Raw genomic sequence first — 17,014 nt, forward strand, 5'->3', positions numbered from 1 at the left:
CTCCCCTTCCCCCTGAAGAGCTGCAGAGGAGTGGCTGGGCAGGGCTGACCCAGCAGCTGGGTTGGCCTGGACAGAGGGCCCTGGGAAGGGCAGCTGCAGGGGGCTGAGTGGAGTGGAGTTGGGGGGGGGCATGAGGAGGGGCGGGAGGCCAGGCCTGGAAGTGGAGCCAGCTGGCCAAGGGCTGGGCAAGTGTCTCCCACCCTTTCCTCCTCACCGGATTTCCATGCCCACAGGATACATCTTTGATCTAGCAATTGCAATTACAATGCAGAAATCCCAAAGCACTGACGTGCAAAGCTGTTGTTTTTTTTAAATAAGTTTGGAATAAACTCATTTGAGGGCACACCTGCCCAAATGACGGAAGATTCCTTAGGGCAGCACCTGTCTAGTAGAAATAGAATATGAGCCACACAAATAAGCCACACAGTCACTGACAAATTTTCTAGTAGTCACATTCAAAAAATGCTAACAAGCAGCCCTGGATGATGTGGCTCAGAGGATTATCCACTGGTAGGCGAACCAAAGGGTCACCAGTCTGATTCCCAGTCAGGGCACATGCCTGGGTTGTGGGCCAGGTCCCCAGTGGGGGGTGTGTGAGAGACAACCATGTAACCCTCACACATTGATGTTTCTCTCCCTCTCTTCCTCCCTCCCTTCCTCTCTCTCTAAAAGTAAATAACTAAAGTCTTTTTAAAAAGTTGAGAAGCTGGTGAAATAAATTTTAATGACATTTTATTTAATCTAGTAGATCCAAAAGATTACCTTTCAACTTGTAATCAATAAAAAAAAAATAACTGATTTTTTTATATTCTTTTAAACATACTACTTTTCTTATATGAAGTCTTTGGAATCCGGGGGGTGTGTAGACTCGGGGCACATTTCAGAGCCTGATGCCGCCTGTGCTTCTGTGCTGGGCGAGGACGTGCGGCCCCGAGGGAGCGACTCGGTGGGAAGACGCCTGCCCCCTGTGGACTTTGCAGTGCGGTTCACTGGGCGCCGTCCCAAACCTCGCCCTGCTGTCGCGGGTACGCACTCCATATCACCTTTCCCAAACCCCCAGAATTCTGAGTTCAGAAACGTACCTGGCCCCAGGGCCACAGTTAAGGGGTTACAGGTCCATCAAAATAATACAAATACCACTACACAAATGTGCCTCTGAGGCCCCTTGTGGGCGGGCTCTAGGTCAGGGTTTCTCAACCTTTTCATTTCATTCTTGCCCTTCCCCACATCTCTGGCTCTCAACCTTTTTAGTCATTTTTTCCTGAACATTTAAGAATAATAAATGTATCGAGATATAATCCACATACCATAGAATTCACCCTTTAAAAGTGTACAGGCAGTATCTCTGGAAGTATACTCACAAAGTTTTGCAGCCACAAACAGTGTCTTCTTTTTGAATATTTTCATCCCTGCCAAAGGAAACGTCATACCCATCAGCAGTCACTCCTCATTCCCCCCACCCTTCAGCGTTCCCGCCCCCGGCAGACCACGAATCTACTTCCCATCCCCACGGGTTTGCCTGTTCTGTTCTGGACATTTCAGGAAATGGGCTCATACCATACATGACCTTTTGTGTCTGACTTCCTTCACTTAGTACAATGTTTCTTTCTTTCTTTGGCAGTTTTACACCCTTACTCGACAATCAGCGGTTGGTCCTCATCCACATTAACTCTGTAGATTTTTGAAAGCGGGGACAAGTACATAGGTGACTCAGAGTAAACAGTTTGGTGAATCTCCATCCTCATGTTTTCTAGACAACTGTACCCGGGTATGGCGTGGGGCATTTTTGGTTCCTTTGGCCCAGATGGCTTTGTTGAGCCTGATGCCAATGTGTACATCTGGAGTTCCCATCTTCTTCACCGCAAATTTCTGGATCTCTTTCAGTGCCCGAGGGGCACGTTTCTTGAAACCCACTCCATGGGCGCGCTTGTGAATGTCGATGGTGTGTTGTCTGGTCACTATCTTGTTGATGGCACAAGGGCCCTTCTTCTTTTCCCACTGCTCTTTGCGGGAGCCATTATGCAGGGCCCCAGCTGGAGAGCGAGTGCAGGGTATTGCCAGCGTGACGTTTTCGAGCTCGTCCACCTTGAAGCATGAATCCGTATTTCATTCCATTGTGCGGAGGAATCACATTTTATCCGTTCAGTGGCTGATGGACATTTGAGTTGTCTCCACCTTTCCATCATTGTGAATAATGTTGGCATAAACATTCATTCGTACGTTTTTGTTTGAAAACCTGCTTCAAGTTCTCTTGGGTGTATACCTAGGAGCAATTGCGGGGTCATATGCTATGCTTTATGTTTAACTATTGAGGCACTGTCAAGCTATTTTCCGCAGTGGCTGCACCATTTTACATTCCCACCTGTGATATATGAGGGCTCCGTATGCATAAGTTTTTGTGTGCAACTCCCATGAAATTTTAAATCTGCAGGTACACTGTATATTTGTTCATGTACTGTATGTATCTGGGCTTTTGCATAAAAGTGTAAGTTTTTCTTTGCTTCCCAAGAAACATTTTTTGCCCTCTCCAGGGTACCATTGAGAATGAATGTTCCAGGTGAATCTTGTCATTACCATCATTTCTTTGGCTCTGAGGGGGGTAAGTGACTTATTTTCATTTTTTAAAGTTATTTCTTTTAAAAATATTTTATATATCTATTTATAGAGAGGGGGAAGGAGGGAGAAAGAGAGGGAGAGAAACATTAATGTGGAAGAGAAATATCACTCGATTGCCTTTTGCACGCCCCCAACTGGGGACCTGGCCCGTGACCCAGGCATGTGCCCTCACTGGGAATCAAACCAGTGACCATTCAGTCCACAGGCTGGCACTCAATCAATCCACTGAGCCTCACTAGCCAGGACTATTTACTTATTTTTATAGAGAGGGGCAGGAATGGAGAGAGAGAGGGAGAGAAACATTGATGTGGGAGAGAAACGCCAATAGGTTGCCTCTTGCACCCTCCAACAGGGCGTCTGACTGAAACCTAGGCATATGCCCTGACCAGGAATGAAACCTGTGACCTTTGGTCTGTGGGATGATGCCCAACCCACTGAGCGGCACCAGTCATGGCAGTAAGTGACATATTGTGACTCCCCCCCCCATCTCAGAGCTAGTATCAAGTGGTACAGGGCTACCAGTTCCTGAGTCAACAGGTGCAGCACCAGGTAATCCTGCCAGGGTCCACCTCCCATATCTGGAAGGGGAAACAATAGCCTCCTGACCTTCGGAAGGACTGAATGTCATGTGTGATGAATATCGATGGGGCAAGCTGGGCCGAAGGGCTGGCTGGTAGGCACCTTGCTTCTCTCCCTAGAGAAAATGTTCCCAACTCCTTTTCCAATTTGGGTTTCATCTTTCATAGGTAGGTGTTTACTCTCAGTTTGTCAAAACCATGGCGCCTGGTCCTTACCCTCTTAGATGATCAGAACAAGAAGGGTTCTCTGAGATATGAAGTTCCCTCCTTTAATTTACAGGTCAGGAAAGCCAACTGAATTGCAAGCGACTTGTTTGAGATCAAGGAACCCATGAAGTGGAGGTCTCTAGGTCCCAGCCCTGTCCTACAAAGTGCGGTGGACAGGGCGGTCAGGGCACATGTATAAAGGCAGGAGCCTTGCTGGTAACTGAGGGGATAATGAGGCTGCCCACAGTGTCTGTCTGCCCATCCCTTCCATCTGCATATATTTACTCAACCTTCCTTCCCCTCTTCAGCTCAGGTTTCAAGTCTTGCCTCTGCCATACAGTTATTAATGGTGTGGCCTTTGGTGTCCTTATCTGTAAAAAAAAAAAAGGGGGAGTCATAGGGTTACTGTGAGAATCAAATGAGAATTGTGCCAAGGGCTGGGGTCACTGGGGAAACACACTATCCCTGTCCAGCGGGCACCAACCTGTCCAGGTTCTTGTCTCTTTGTGGCATGTGTAACTGGGTGAGGCAGGTCTGAAGGTGGCTGGTGGCTGTGCTGGGTGCTCTGCACATTCTGGGGCAGCTCCTAAGGTGAGGGCAGTGGAGAGTAGCTTCACCACAACGCTCTCAATGTTTGTCAGCAAGGAGACTCCTCTCAAAGTCAAAAGGCTGTTGCATGGACACACAATAACTGATGTGTGGCTATTTGGGGAGGTAAAATGGGAGGGTCCGGGGAAATTTTCCCTCAATACTAAGGACACTTAAAATTGTTATGGTTTTTACTTTCTTCTTTGTCCTTTTCTCTTTCCTTTATTTGTATATTTTAAATGTTCTATTCAGTACATCACACATCTTGAAAAGCAAGTAAGTTTGCTGCTGGGTGAATTTTCTCAAATGGAACACACTGTTAGGAACCCCCAGACCAAGAAAGAGAACATGGCTGTTCCTGCCCCCCCCCCCCCACTGGCTTCCTCCCACTCATTTCCTGGTCAGGTCAGTACCCTGACTTCTAACAGCAAAGATTGTTTCATTTTTCAGAAACTTGAAAAACAACTTTATTCTGATTCTAAACGAAGAGGAATGGGAATGACAGTAAACGACACAAGGTTTCACCCCTGAATATTGTGATGTGACTGCAGCAGTTTTATATTTGAAACTCAATGAGGAAAGAACTGTATTCCAAAATAGCTAAATATGCAGGTCCAAACAATGAAGGTTTTTTTCTGTTACTGCCACATTCACTCTGAAGCCCATTCATCTCCTTCAGAATCCCAAAAGTCAAGCACACTTCTGCTTCGCTATATAATAAACTGGCCAACCCGCTGCACCACTGACATCATCACAGGACAGTTGCCTGTAACACTAGACTTCTGCCGATGCTGGCCTCCAGCTCGCCTTTCTCCCAGGGCGTCATCCTCATCCGGGAAGCGGTGGTCTGGGCAAGCTCTAGAATCGAGATTGCGCTCCCACTGTGCTGCCAAGGCTGGGCCCTTGGCAACCTCTCTCTGGTGGTGCAAGAGCAGGCTAGGCGACACTCTAAGTTAGGGTCTTCGATTAGTTTTCTAGCAAGCCGGTGGAAGGGCTTTTCAGAGTTGGAGTTACTTTTGGCAGAAATATCATAGTACTGAAGATTATTCTGGTGGAAGGAGATTGATTTTGCCTTCATTGTCCTTAATGTCCACTTCGTTGCCACACAACACGAAGGAGATGCTTTCACGCACTCATACCAGGTCTCTATGGCATTTAGACACGTTTTTCTAAATAACTCTCGAGGTGACATCAAACATTATGATGGCGCTCTGGGCTTGCATGTAATAGCCATCGCTCAGTGGGCGGGACTTCTGGCCAGCTGTATTCCACACATTGAACTTCATAGGCACTCTGTTGGTGTGAAAGGGGAGGGGATGGACTTCAACAACCAAGGTGGCTACAAACTTCCCAAATTCACCACATTATGTTTCACAAATGTAGTTTTTCCAGGTTGATCAAGCTTGGGGTTCTCCCTGGGCAACGGTAGTGCCGTTAACTTCCAGAAGCATCTCAGGCCGGTCTCACTGAGAGCTGGAAAGATCAGAGATTAGTTTTCATTTTACAGACATGGAACCAGTCAGCATTTACTTTTTGGCGTCTGACCTCTTTTCTCAAGATTAAGATGGTAAGATTCATCCTATATATATAATTTAAAGATTTTATATATTTTATTTTTAGACAGAAGGGAAAGAGGGAGAGAAACATCAGTGTGGTGTCTGTCTCACTATATTTTGAAATTATCTTGAAACTTTTAAATAAAATGCTCCTAGATCCCCCACATGGTACAAGCTTTAAATTCTTGGACCTCAGTGGCTCTTCGTGGGTTCCGTGGGCTGCTACGTTGAAGCCACGCCCTCGCCGGCCTTTTCTCCGCCCCCGGGCGGGGGGGGGGGAGGGGGGGGAGCCAACAGCGGCTGCGCACAGACAGCCCGCCCGCAGGGGAAACGCGGTCACGTGACTGAAACCTGCCAGCCAAGATGGCTGCCGCTTATGTGGCAGTGCTGGCGTTGTCCATTTACTGTGCGCTGGTGCTACTGATCGCTTGGAAGCGCTGGCGGCGCGGGCATTCGCCCCGGCACGTGGTCGTCGTGGTGCTGGGCGATGTGGGGCGCAGTCCCCGAATGCAGTACCACGCACTGGCATTGGCTCAGCGTGGCTTCTCCGTGACCCTTCTTGGATTCTGCAGTGAGTGCCGGGGATCTGGGAAGAAGGCAGCTCTCTCAGCTTTGATCACCCCAGAGGAGCCCGGGGTGGGGTGAGGATGCCCCTTTTTTCTCTCCTCTCTCTGGCAGTTATTCGAGACTGGATAACTTGTCAGGTTTCTGCCCAGTGTCTGCAGGTGGGTGTCCAGGAACAGGCTAATGGAGCGTCTGCCTTATGCTAGGATAGTGTTGAGCTAAATGAACTCATTGCTTAGTTTCAGTCCTCCTAGTAAGTGGAAGGAAGGACCGGAACCTACGTGCGTGTGACTCCAGGGCGAGTACCGGTAACTGCACTTCTGAGGCTGCTCTTGTCAGGCCGTGTCTGAGGAGACAGGCAGGTTGTCTCCTCTGCATTACTCTTTATGCAGAGTGCTGCGGGCGGATGTTTTTCATTTGAGAAGCATGTCCAGCTTTTTCACTCCGTGCGCAGGTTCATGCATATCTATTCTTCCATCTTCCAGCTTGCTGACATCTTTAGATAAAGAGTGGCTCATTTTGCTACCAGGGAAAAGCAGTAATAACATTCTTTGCATTTGGTCTCTGTTTAGAGTCTGCTGTCCCAGGGTGAGGGGGGATGGAGTGGGACTGAATAGGGTTCTCCCTGTAGTGGGATAATTCCACCATTCAAGGAATCTAGATCAGTTTGTCAGCCTACTGTGTGCCAGGTATTGGGTTATGTAAAGGTGGTTAAGATTCGGGCCCTCCCTCTGTGGGCAGTTTGGTGGAATCTGGACGACAACTGGCCTCCTTCTCTGTTTTGGCTATCGAGGAACAGTGGGCTGTTTGGAAAAGTCCTATTTTCCAGAATACTCTCCACTATTTTGCCTGAGCTGGTGGATCATCTGACTTGAAATTAGATCACCCAGTCTGGTTCATTAAAGGGGACATTCTTTTCAGACTCCAAACCTCACCATGAGCTCTTGCAAAGTGACAGAATTCGGATTGTGCCTTTGACAGAACTTCAGAGACTTGCAGGTAGGACACAGCCAACTCTACATTCCTCTGAATTGGGGTGTGAGTGTGTTGGGCCGAGGGTCAGGAGGCAGCTGCAAATTGCCAAGAAGTCCTTTGGCAGTGACGTCTGTTTTCTGACTTGCAGTTGGGCCACACATTCTCCAGTACGGAATCAAAGTCGTATTTCAGGTGGTGCACTTGCTGTGGAAGTTGATGTGCAGGGAGCCAGCAACCTACATCTTTCTGCAGGTGTATGTCAGCCCTGCTTCTTTCTGTGAGAATCACTGTTAACAATTTTCCTTACATTTCAGTCTTTAAAAATGTACAAGTTGGTAAATAAATTGCATATATGTGTGTGTGTATAAACTTTTAAGAATAGAGTAGGAGTCTGTGGTGTGAATCCATTCTACTTATGGTGCCAATCTAGTATATTTTTCTATGTCGTTACAGATAAGTCTTACTATACTTATTGCATCTAAGTGTTTTATGTGTATTAACTCATTTAATCACTCACAACAATCCTAAGAAAAGTCTTACTATACTTATTGCATCTAAGTGTTTTATGTGTATTAACTCATTTAATCACTCACAACAATCCTAAGAAGTAGGTTCTTGTATTACTTACATTTTAGAAATTAGGTGACCTACAGCCAGAGAAATTCAGTAAGTAGCTCATTGTTACACAGCTAGGAAGGGCTAGAGGCAGGATTTGAACTAGGTAGTTAGTCTGGTTCTGGAGTTAAGCTCTTAACCTCTTCCCTTCCTTTTTTATCATATAGAAGCACCTTTTAATTGGCTGATGTACCCTAATGTATTTATTTAGTCTCATCTTAATAGACACTTAGGTTCTTCATTTTTATTTATTTATTTTTTACTTTTACAGATAATGTGGCAAAGAACCTCAGTAAACATATGTTTTTTTGTGTGGGTCCAGTCTTTTTTTGGGGATAAATTCATAGGGGTCAAACAAAACTCATGCACTTTATTTATTTATGTAAAATATTTTATTTATTTAGTTTTAGAGAGAGAGGAAGGAAAGGAGAGAAACATCAGTGTGTGGTTACCTCTTGGCGCCTCCTACTGGGGACCTTGGCCTGCAACCCAGGCATGTGCCCTGAGTGGGAATTGAATCAGTGACCCCATGGTTCACAGGCTGGCTGTCAATCCACTGAGCCACACCAGCCAGGGCAGAACTTGTGCACTTTAAAATATGGTGTGCTACTACTGGGTAGTCCTAGAGTAAGGTTGGGACAATTTATCTTCCACCCAAGGGGATGGGATGCCTCTTCCCACACACAGGTACCTGTTGTTAGGTATTTTAATTTCCACCTAACTCAATGTACCTCCTTGTTCCATTTTTTCTCTCCTTGGTTATTGATGATCTTGGACTTTTCAAGTTGTTTCTTTTATGTCAATGATGGTCTGGTTTCCTCCTCTTCATTCATCTCTCTTTTTCTCAGAACCCCCCGGGCCTGCCTGCTATTGCTGTCTGCTGGTTCGTGGGCTGCCTCTGTGGGAGCAAGCTCGTCATTGACTGGCACAACTATGGCTACTCCATTATGGGTCTGGTGCATGGCCCCAATCACTGCCTTGTTCTGCTGGCTAAGTGGTGAGGGTCTGGGAGGATGGTGCAGACACCTTCCCTAAACTGTGGTAGGAGGAAGGGCCTGTGGGAAGAGACTAGGTGAAGCTGGTTCCTTGGATAATCTGTGGGGTGAGGGCTGGGCTGGGGAACTGAGCTGATGCTGGTTAAAACCTATGTTGGAAACATAGGCCCAAGCAAAGGAGGGTATTTTTTTTTTTTAAGATTTTATTTTTTAGGGAGAGAGGAAGAGAGGGAGAGAAACTGATTGGTTGCCTCCTGCACACACCCTAATTTGGGGAGCAGCCCCACAGCCCAGGCATGTGCCCTGACTGGGAATTGAATCATTGACATTTTGGTCTGCAGGCCGACGCCCAACCCACTGAGCCGCATTAGTCAGGGCAGGAGGCTGTCTGTTGGCTCAGGAGACAGAAGGTCCAGAGAAATGTCTGACTTCGAGCTCAAAAAGGGGTGTTATCAGGACCTCTCTTATCTCTCTTCCCACACTCCCTTTCAGAGTTATTTCTTAGGTTCTGGGAGTTCCCCTTGCTTTTAGCTTCACCCTGTTGAGCTTGGTGGAGAGAGTGAGCCTCTGATTGGCGCCTGCTGACCTGCCATCCTATGACCTTCCCACTGACACTGGGAGCTGTATAGTACCCCATCGTCTCAGGCTTCTGACAAGTGCTGTGCTGCAAGAGCTGGGGTCCAGATGCACCCAGACCTGGTCCCCAAGTAAAAACTGGGGCTGCTGCAGGAGGATAGGGACACAGGCCTGCAGTGGATGAGACAGGGAGAGGGAAGGAAGGCCTGTGGTGGCAGGTTTGACCTGGAGCAGGAAGAGTTGGTCTGTTCTGAGCCCCATCCAATGTATAACACCTGCCTCGGTGGGGACTCGCAGCCTCAAGCCATCAGCAGTTACTGAGCACTTGCTGTTGCATGGCAGGCTCAGGCCAGGACCTTTATCTCATTTAGTCTACGTGCCTGCCTTTTACAAGCCAGGAAACTGAGGCTGTGAACCACTATGTCTCTTGCCCCACAGCTAATAAGTGTGAGGATCGAAATTCAGTCCCAGGCCATCTAGTTCTGGAGCTTCCTTTGCATCCTGAGTTAGGAACAAGCCGTGATACACCAGTGGTGTTAATCTGGAGTCACTCCTTCCCCCTTTCCAGTTTTCTTTCAGTTCTGCCCTCCCATCAGGTTGCAAGTCAGTTTGGAGCTAATCTGTTGTTAAAGCCTCTCTAACATTTACTAAACTCCCTTTAAACACATTGGAAGCATCCTCAGCCTTAGTCTTTTCGGGGAATAGCATGCAGTGTGGCTAAAATTTAATAATGGAGACTTCATTATATATCTTTTTTCTATGGCAAGAGATACTGAATTTTCCCTTCTGTAGTGATACATGGTTTCCTTTGAAAGTTTTTTTCTGTTTAAGCTAGAAAGTGATACAATGTAAAGAAAGGTGTGAAAGAAATAATAGCACAGGTCGAGCTCAGATAGCGCAAACCCTGGTAAGTGCCCTGATTTGGGAGAGCCCAGCTCTGCAGCTTCTGTATCCGAAGGTCTCGAGTCACGTGGTGGTTATGGTCATGGGGCCTAGCCCAGGGCTCCGGGCTGACCAATGATATGTCTTTTCAGGTATGAGAAGCTTTGTGGGCGCCTCTCCCACCTGAACCTGTGTGTGACCAATGAGATGCGGGAAGACCTGGCAGAGAATTGGGGCATCAAGTAGGGACCTTGGGCGGGGGGGGAGGGGTCACAGCACGGGTGGTCCCCACTGCCTTGCCTGCTGTGCCAGGTTGGGGAGGCATCTGGGAATACCCAGAGGCCCGGGAGGTGGGAAGCTGAGGAGGAGGAGGCTGGAGTTTCTTTCCCAGCCATCCTGATGACCCAGGCAGTTTTGATGTTAGACCTCTCTGTGCTTCACTAAGTCATTCATAGCTTCTTATTGTCATTGTCTGAAACCTGAATCCCCCAAGCGCCCTTCTTTTTTCTGGATCCTCTTAGGTCTTCTATTCCTCAGGCCATTTCCCACCCTGCCTAGATCCTTCTAATGATCTCTCCAATGATCTCATTGCAGAGCTGTGACCCTCTACGACAAGCCAGCGTCTTTCTTTAAAGAGACGCCCTTGGACCTGCAGCACCGGCTCTTTATGAAGCTGGGCCGCACCTACTCTGCATTCAGGGCCAGGTAGGTCTCCTGTCTTCTGTCTTCTCTTGTGTTTGCTGCTGTCCTGGCTTCTCCCCTGTCTCTTTGCTGCAGATCTGTGAATCCAGTAATCCACAGTTTGGCTGACTGTGGTTGCAGACCCACTGCCTGTTTATAAATAAAGTTTTATTGGGATGCAGCACAGGCATTCATTTATGCATTCTCCATGGCTGTTTTCACACTACAGCAGCAGAGCTGAGTTTTGCAAGAGATCGAATGGCCCCCAAAGCCTGAAGTATTTATTCTCTGGCCATTTAAGGAAATATTTGTCCTGTGCAAGGCTGTAGTCATCTTTACCCTCCTCCCTGTGGGTTCCTGACCCTGTGGTGGGGTCTGGGGACCTGTGTGCTTTGTGGGGCGTCTCACAGATCTAAGGCCCTTGGAGTAGCTCTTCACACGCCAGTTGTTTGCTCCTTTCAGTAACCTGGCAGCCAACTGGGAAGTCACAGCTTCCTCATCCTTAGTTGAGGGAATGATGAGAACAGGAAGCTGGTGAAGGCAGGGGCTGAGTCTGTCTTGTCTACTGTTGTGACCTCAGCATCTAGCAACAAATAGATATTGATAAGAAAACCACCTGGTACCCCTCTCTCCCTCTCTCCTTCCCTTCCCCTCTACAGATAAATAAATAAAATCTTTAAAAAAAATAATAAATAAATAAATAAAAATAATCTAAATATCTATTAAAAAAAAAAAAAAGAAAGCAAGGCTCATGTGTATGCCCAGGCCTAGGGTCGCAGGGGCAGCTCGGTGTTTCCGACAAGGCCATACCCTGACCTCGGGGAGCCCCTGGCTCTGGTGGGAGATAGTCAGCCTGGGGCCTGTGGGCCTGCTCTTTGGCATCTCACAGGCTCTGTCTCTGTTTATTCAGATCAGAACCCTTGGACCCGGCCACGGAGAGGTCAGCCTTTACGGAGCAGGATGCTGGAAGCGGGATGGTGACGCGTCTTCATGGGCGGCCAGCCCTGTTGGTCAGCAGCACTAGCTGGACAGGTCTCAGGACCCTTCTGGGCACTTGGGGCTTGTACGAGCACCAGTCTGAGCCTGCATTCTCATCCCTGCTAGGCCTGTGCTCCCCACATGTCTTTGGGGTGCCCTAAGGTCCTGATCAGAAAGGGGAGGGTGTTGAGCTGGGCAGGGAAGCATCTAGAAACCAGCCATGACACTTAGTTCTTTTTTCTTGTAGAGGATGAAGATTTCTCCATCTTGCTGGCAGCATTAGAAAGTAGGTGTGTGGCTGTGATCAGGAGCTGGTTTGTCAGGGGCTGTTGAGCTGTGAGGTGCTCACTGAGTTCTCTGCAGGGTGTTCCTGCCCCTAGGGCTGTAGGGTGGGCCAGCCTGAGCACTTGGGTGGTGGAGGGGGCGGCTCTGAGTTCCCATTTGGGTCATTGAGTGACCAGGCCTTAGATCTGAAGTGCCACCTCTAGGAGAGTGATCTGTGTCTGGAAGGTGTCCCCTCCCCTCACCCTTCCCCATTCCTTCCCTCACCTGAGATGATCCTGCTTATCACGTGTTTATTTTCCTAAACAGAGTTTGAACAGCTAATCCTGAATGGAGAAAGTTTTCCTTCTCTGGTCTGTGTGATAACAGGTACTGTCTGGGACCCTCCATGTTGCTCTGTGTAGGTGGGGGGCAGTGGAGAAGGGGGAAGGCAGCTGCCTTGGGGTCTTTCCTGCATCAGCCACGTAAAGCCCCTTCTCTCCTTAACCCTCATGGCAGCTCTCTGACATAAGATTTTCTATACCCATTTGACAAAGGGTGAAACCGAGGCTCAGAGGAACCTCATGGCAGAGCGTGGAGTCTAGATTTGAACGTCAGATAGTACACTCAGGGATCCTGAGCTTTTCACTTCTGCAGTGGTTTGCAGGCTTTTTATTTTTATTTTTTTTTAAATAAAGAGGCCACTCTCTGACATAAAACTGCTTCCAGAGTCGCCTACTGGGAAGAGAAGCAGGGAGCTATAGTCAGAGGAGAAGGGTCCTGGGCCCGCCGTCCCAGCTTGCACACTCCCCTTCTCCTGGCCCCTGGGCCACTAGGGTAGCAGGTGCCCGCTGCGTGTGCCTCACACCTTTGAGGGGCTTCTCCGGGTGGGGCCTTGGATGGAGTCGGAGATGGGCCCAGTGCAGTGACTCCCGATTTTCTCCGCAAGGCAAAGGGCCTCTGAAGGAGCACTACAGCCGCCTCATTGAGCAGAAGCATTTCCAGCACATCCAGGTCTGCACCCCGTGGCTGGAGGCTGAGGATTACCCCCTGCTTCTAGGTAAGAACACCTGGCAGGAGGCCTGCAGGGAGAGGGCTGAGATTTCAGAGGGAATACTTTAGGACCAGGGGACTGACTTTTTCCGAAAATGGCCAGATTGTAAATATTGTACTGGCCTCTGTTGCATAGCTTCTTTGTTTTTACAACCCTTTAAAAATTAAAAGCCATTCTCAGCTCAAGGGCCACACACAACAAAGGTTTCAGACTGGGTTGGGCCCTGCTTCAGAAGCCACCTGGGACGGGTAGATGCCACCTGCCAGGAACCTGTTGGAGGAGCTTTTGGCTGAACTCCAGGAAAAGAGGCTGTTTCCTAGTGTGCCAGCTCCCTCTTGCCGGGTGAGCTCGGGAGCTGTTGGCCAAGGGACTCTAAGAGGGTTATGTCCTCTTAGCCACCACGCCCTCCATTCAGTCCTGCTCTTCTGTTCAGGAGGAAGAACTCAGCTGGGCTTGGGTTGGGGCCCACTCTTCTCCAGATGTGGGGGGGGGGTAGTGCAGAGGTGACACGTAGAACTGTGCCGACTGTCCCAGTGGGGATGCCCTCCCCTCCTCCTCGTCCCATTGTCACTGCTCTGGGGAGGGAAGCCTTGGCTTGGTGCTGATACGTCCCTCAGGCCTCATCTTCCAGGAGCCAGGAAGCAGCCCTGGGCAGAGAGCCTTTGGTGGGCAGGCCTTTCCAGCTGGTATTTAGTGACATGAAGTTGTTTATTTGGCTTTATTTTCAGTGACAGCTGGTTTTCTCTTGAGTCTGCTGTGGGTTCTTTTTCTAATTATTGTGATAACAAAGGTTGCTATTTTAACAATTTTTCCATTTTTTTGGTGTAGATTCAACTCAGTGGCATGAACTACATTCACAGTGTTGTACAGTCACCATCACTGTCTGTTTCCCAAACAGTCTCAGCGCCCCAAGCGGAAACTCTGACCCCAGGAAGCATAATTGCTGTGGAGTCTTTTAAAATAAATTGTGGTTAAATAGAAAAAGGGAGTCAGTTTAAATAGAAATAGTAATAGGCAGGTAGTTTTCAGACAGGGCTGAGTGGCCAGGAGCGGACACTGCTGTGACCCCCTGCCCTGCACCAGGCTGCTTGGCCAACTCCAGCCAGTTGTATGTGGGGTGGGGAGTGTTTTCCACTCCCAGTTCCCCACCGGAGGCGCTGATCCACAGTCCTTGCTGCATGTGAGGTCAAAGGGAGCCCGGCCAGTGCTCTGACAGCCCCCACTCTCTGTAGGGTCAGCAGACCTGGGCGTCTGCCTGCACAAGTCCTCCAGTGGCCTGGACCTGCCCATGAAGGTGGTGGACATGTTTGGATGCTGCCTGCCCGTGTGTGCTGTGAACTTCCGGTGGTAGGAGCGGAAATGGAATCTTACTAGAATTAGGAGTTAGGTTCTCAAAGCAGCAGCTGGGGGGAACCAGTGTAGTCAGAGATGCCCCTCAGAAAGGCGCCACCTCCCGATCTGTGCAGCTCGGCCAGGTGGTCCTGGGGCGTAGGAGTCCTCTCAGATGGGCCAAGTCCTGCTGCAGGAGTTGGCTCCCACTTAGAGCTCATGTTGAACAAAAACTACATGACCTAAATAATCAACTTGGGGCTTGTGCTCAAAGGATAAAGTAGGGGCTGGAATTGCCCACACAATTTACATGATTTTATTTCTCTCTCGGTCTCTCTTGTCTGAGCTCATTTTCTTGGATTCAGATCAGTTAAAGGAGTATAATTCTCTGTCTCCACTCTTCCTGGAGATGAGTGTTTGGAGGGCAGTGTTAGAAGAGGCTCTGGAAACAGTCCCTTCCACGGGCTGAGAAGCCAGCCTCTGGACGGCAGTCAGGATGTTAGACTCTCACATGAGCTGAGCTCTGCATGCTGTGCTACCCAGAAAAGTCACCCTTAATGTGCTGAGCCTACTTCCAGTTGCCCTTTACCTTGTTTCTTTGCTGTGCGATTAAGAGAAAAATGCAGAACCCACTGAGCACATTCTCACTGGGAAGAGCATGGAGCAGAAGAGGTCAGATCCCCATTCACTGCCCCTCTGTCCCCACGTTGGTTTGGGGTTTTGATGTGTATCCTCCCAGGACTATTTTCTTTTCAGATGTCAAATCTAAGAACAGATTCATTGGAACCAGACTGACTGTTCCTAGCCCTGAGCTTAGCCTGCGGGTGGGGAGTGGTGGTGTGGGGGTCCAGGTGGGCACCATGGGGTTCTGGTTTCTTCTCCAGGCAGCTCTTAGGCCTCCCTCAATTGTCTCCGCAGCTTACACGAGCTTGTGAAACATGAGGAAAATGGCCTGATCTTCCAGGACTCAGAGGAACTGGCGGCTCAGCTGCAGGTAGCCACATCTGTTGCCACATCTGCCCCTGTGCCTGGGCTTGCAGGGTTTGGAGGCTGGCAGAGCCATGCTCCTGGATTCCTGGCTCCTGCAGCCCAGTGGGCCTGTGCTGGGTCTGGGTGAAAAGCAGTAGGGGGAGCACTGGTCCCCGAGGCTGGGCCTCAGTGGGCTCAGGGGAATTAAGGGCTATCCCACCCGCGGTCTGGTTTGTGGAGCTTCTACCATGCAGGTGCTGGTGCCCAGGTGGACTGTGTATGTCCCCTTAGGGAGTGACTGCATATCAGGAGGGAGAGTGAGGAGTGAAGGGAGCTTCCTAAACCAGTCTTGCAAGATGGGTGGGAATCTACAAAGGATACTTCTTTCTTATTACAAGAATATATCAATAATTTTGACAATTGAGATCACGGGTGGCAAACTTTCTGCAAAGGCCCAGCTAGAAAAATCTGTGGTGCGACTGTGTTTCAATAAAACTTTATTTACAAAGACAGGTGGAAGGCCAACTTTGGCCCACAGGATGTAGTTTCAGACACCTGACTTAGTTTAGCAAAACTGGAAGGAATGCAGACATTGCCTGGTTCCCAGCCCGTGGGCTGGATGGTGCTGGGCAGAGGCCGAGGGGTGGATGCTCTTGGTGGCAGGTACAGCACTGGTAGGCGGGGGCTACTGCAGGTGGGCGTGTGGACGGCTACCACTGCAGCGAGGCTGAGCTGTCGAGCCAGGCTGGGGCGTGAGGGCTCGAGAATGCCTGGTGCAGGAGGGGGCTGGCTGGGTCGAGGGTGTTGGGGTCGGAGATGTCAGGACCAGTTCAGCAGGCTGAGGGTGGAAGCTAGGCCGGCGGCACAGGGCGGCCCCGGGAGGCTCTTGGACCCTGTTGGCAGTAGTGCGGCCACAGAGGGAGGGTTTCAGAATCCCTGGCCTGGCAGCTGGTGTTTGGGGGGTGGCAGGGGTCCAGGCTGCTGGGAAGGAGGGGCAGGGGAAGCAGTGATGAGGGAAGTTTTGTCTTTTTTTCCTTCTAGATGCTTTTCTCAAAGTTTCCTGATCCTTCTGGCAAGCTGAACCAGTTCCGGAAGAACCTCCGCGAGTCTGAGCAGCTTCGTTGGGATGAGAACTGGAAGCAGAGAGTTCTCCCTTTGCTTATGGACACATGACTCTGTGGTCCAAAGACTGAACGCCCCTGAGCATGTCCTGGTGCCAAATGTCACGAAAGGGGAGACCCTGATGCTGCTGCCCACCCCACTCTGCTCTCCTATGTTTCTTACCAGAAACCTGACTCACTCCCCTCCCCAGACTCTCAGCTGCTGCCCAGTCCCTGGGCCGACTGTTCAGAGCAGCGCCTCCCAGTGGATGATAGTTGGAAGGACAGCAGCATGTGCCGCTGTGGAATGAAGTTATTTCCCCACTTTCCTTTAAACTTCCTTTAAGAGGCAAATTCTGAAAGTTTCACGACATTTTTGGTCAATAAAAAGTCCTACGGTCATTTCTAAGTTGCCTAGCACAGTCTCAATTCAGGACAGATCGGTGAGGGCAGCAGGAAAGTTTTCACGGAATTGGTGCTGGTGTAGACG

General features: G+C 49.4%; 1 protein-coding gene across 4 annotated transcripts; it reads left to right on the top strand.

Moving 5' to 3' along the window:
• The first annotated feature begins 5,890 nt into the window (after positions 1-5,890).
• ALG1 (ALG1 chitobiosyldiphosphodolichol beta-mannosyltransferase) lies at positions 5,891-16,926 on the top strand. Of its 4 annotated transcripts, XM_037143479.2 has the most exons (13): positions 5,891-6,116; positions 7,031-7,108; positions 7,233-7,336; positions 8,548-8,696; positions 10,305-10,394; positions 10,747-10,857; positions 11,744-11,865; positions 12,059-12,097; positions 12,403-12,462; positions 13,022-13,132; positions 14,359-14,473; positions 15,374-15,449; positions 16,466-16,926. In XM_037143479.2, the coding sequence occupies exons 1-13, from the start codon at positions 5,909-5,911 to the stop codon at positions 16,595-16,597; spliced, it is 1,395 nt and encodes a 464-aa protein (XP_036999374.2). In that variant the 5' UTR covers positions 5,891-5,908; the 3' UTR covers positions 16,598-16,926. The 4 variants fall into 4 exon arrangements, with proteins under 4 accessions (XP_036999374.2, XP_053527459.1, XP_053527458.1 ...); XM_053671483.1 differs by lacking the exons at positions 5,891-6,116; positions 7,031-7,108 and having other exon boundaries at positions 7,258-7,338; XM_037143480.2 differs by lacking the exons at positions 5,891-6,116; positions 7,031-7,108 and having other exon boundaries at positions 7,270-7,361.
• The last annotated feature ends 88 nt before the right edge of the window (positions 16,927-17,014 follow it).

Source organism: Artibeus jamaicensis, unplaced genomic scaffold (assembly GCF_021234435.1).
Source record: "Artibeus jamaicensis isolate MK-2021 breed Jamaican fruit bat unplaced genomic scaffold, CSHL_Jam_final contig_700, whole genome shotgun sequence".
NCBI classification, from domain to species: domain Eukaryota; kingdom Metazoa; phylum Chordata; class Mammalia; order Chiroptera; family Phyllostomidae; genus Artibeus; species Artibeus jamaicensis.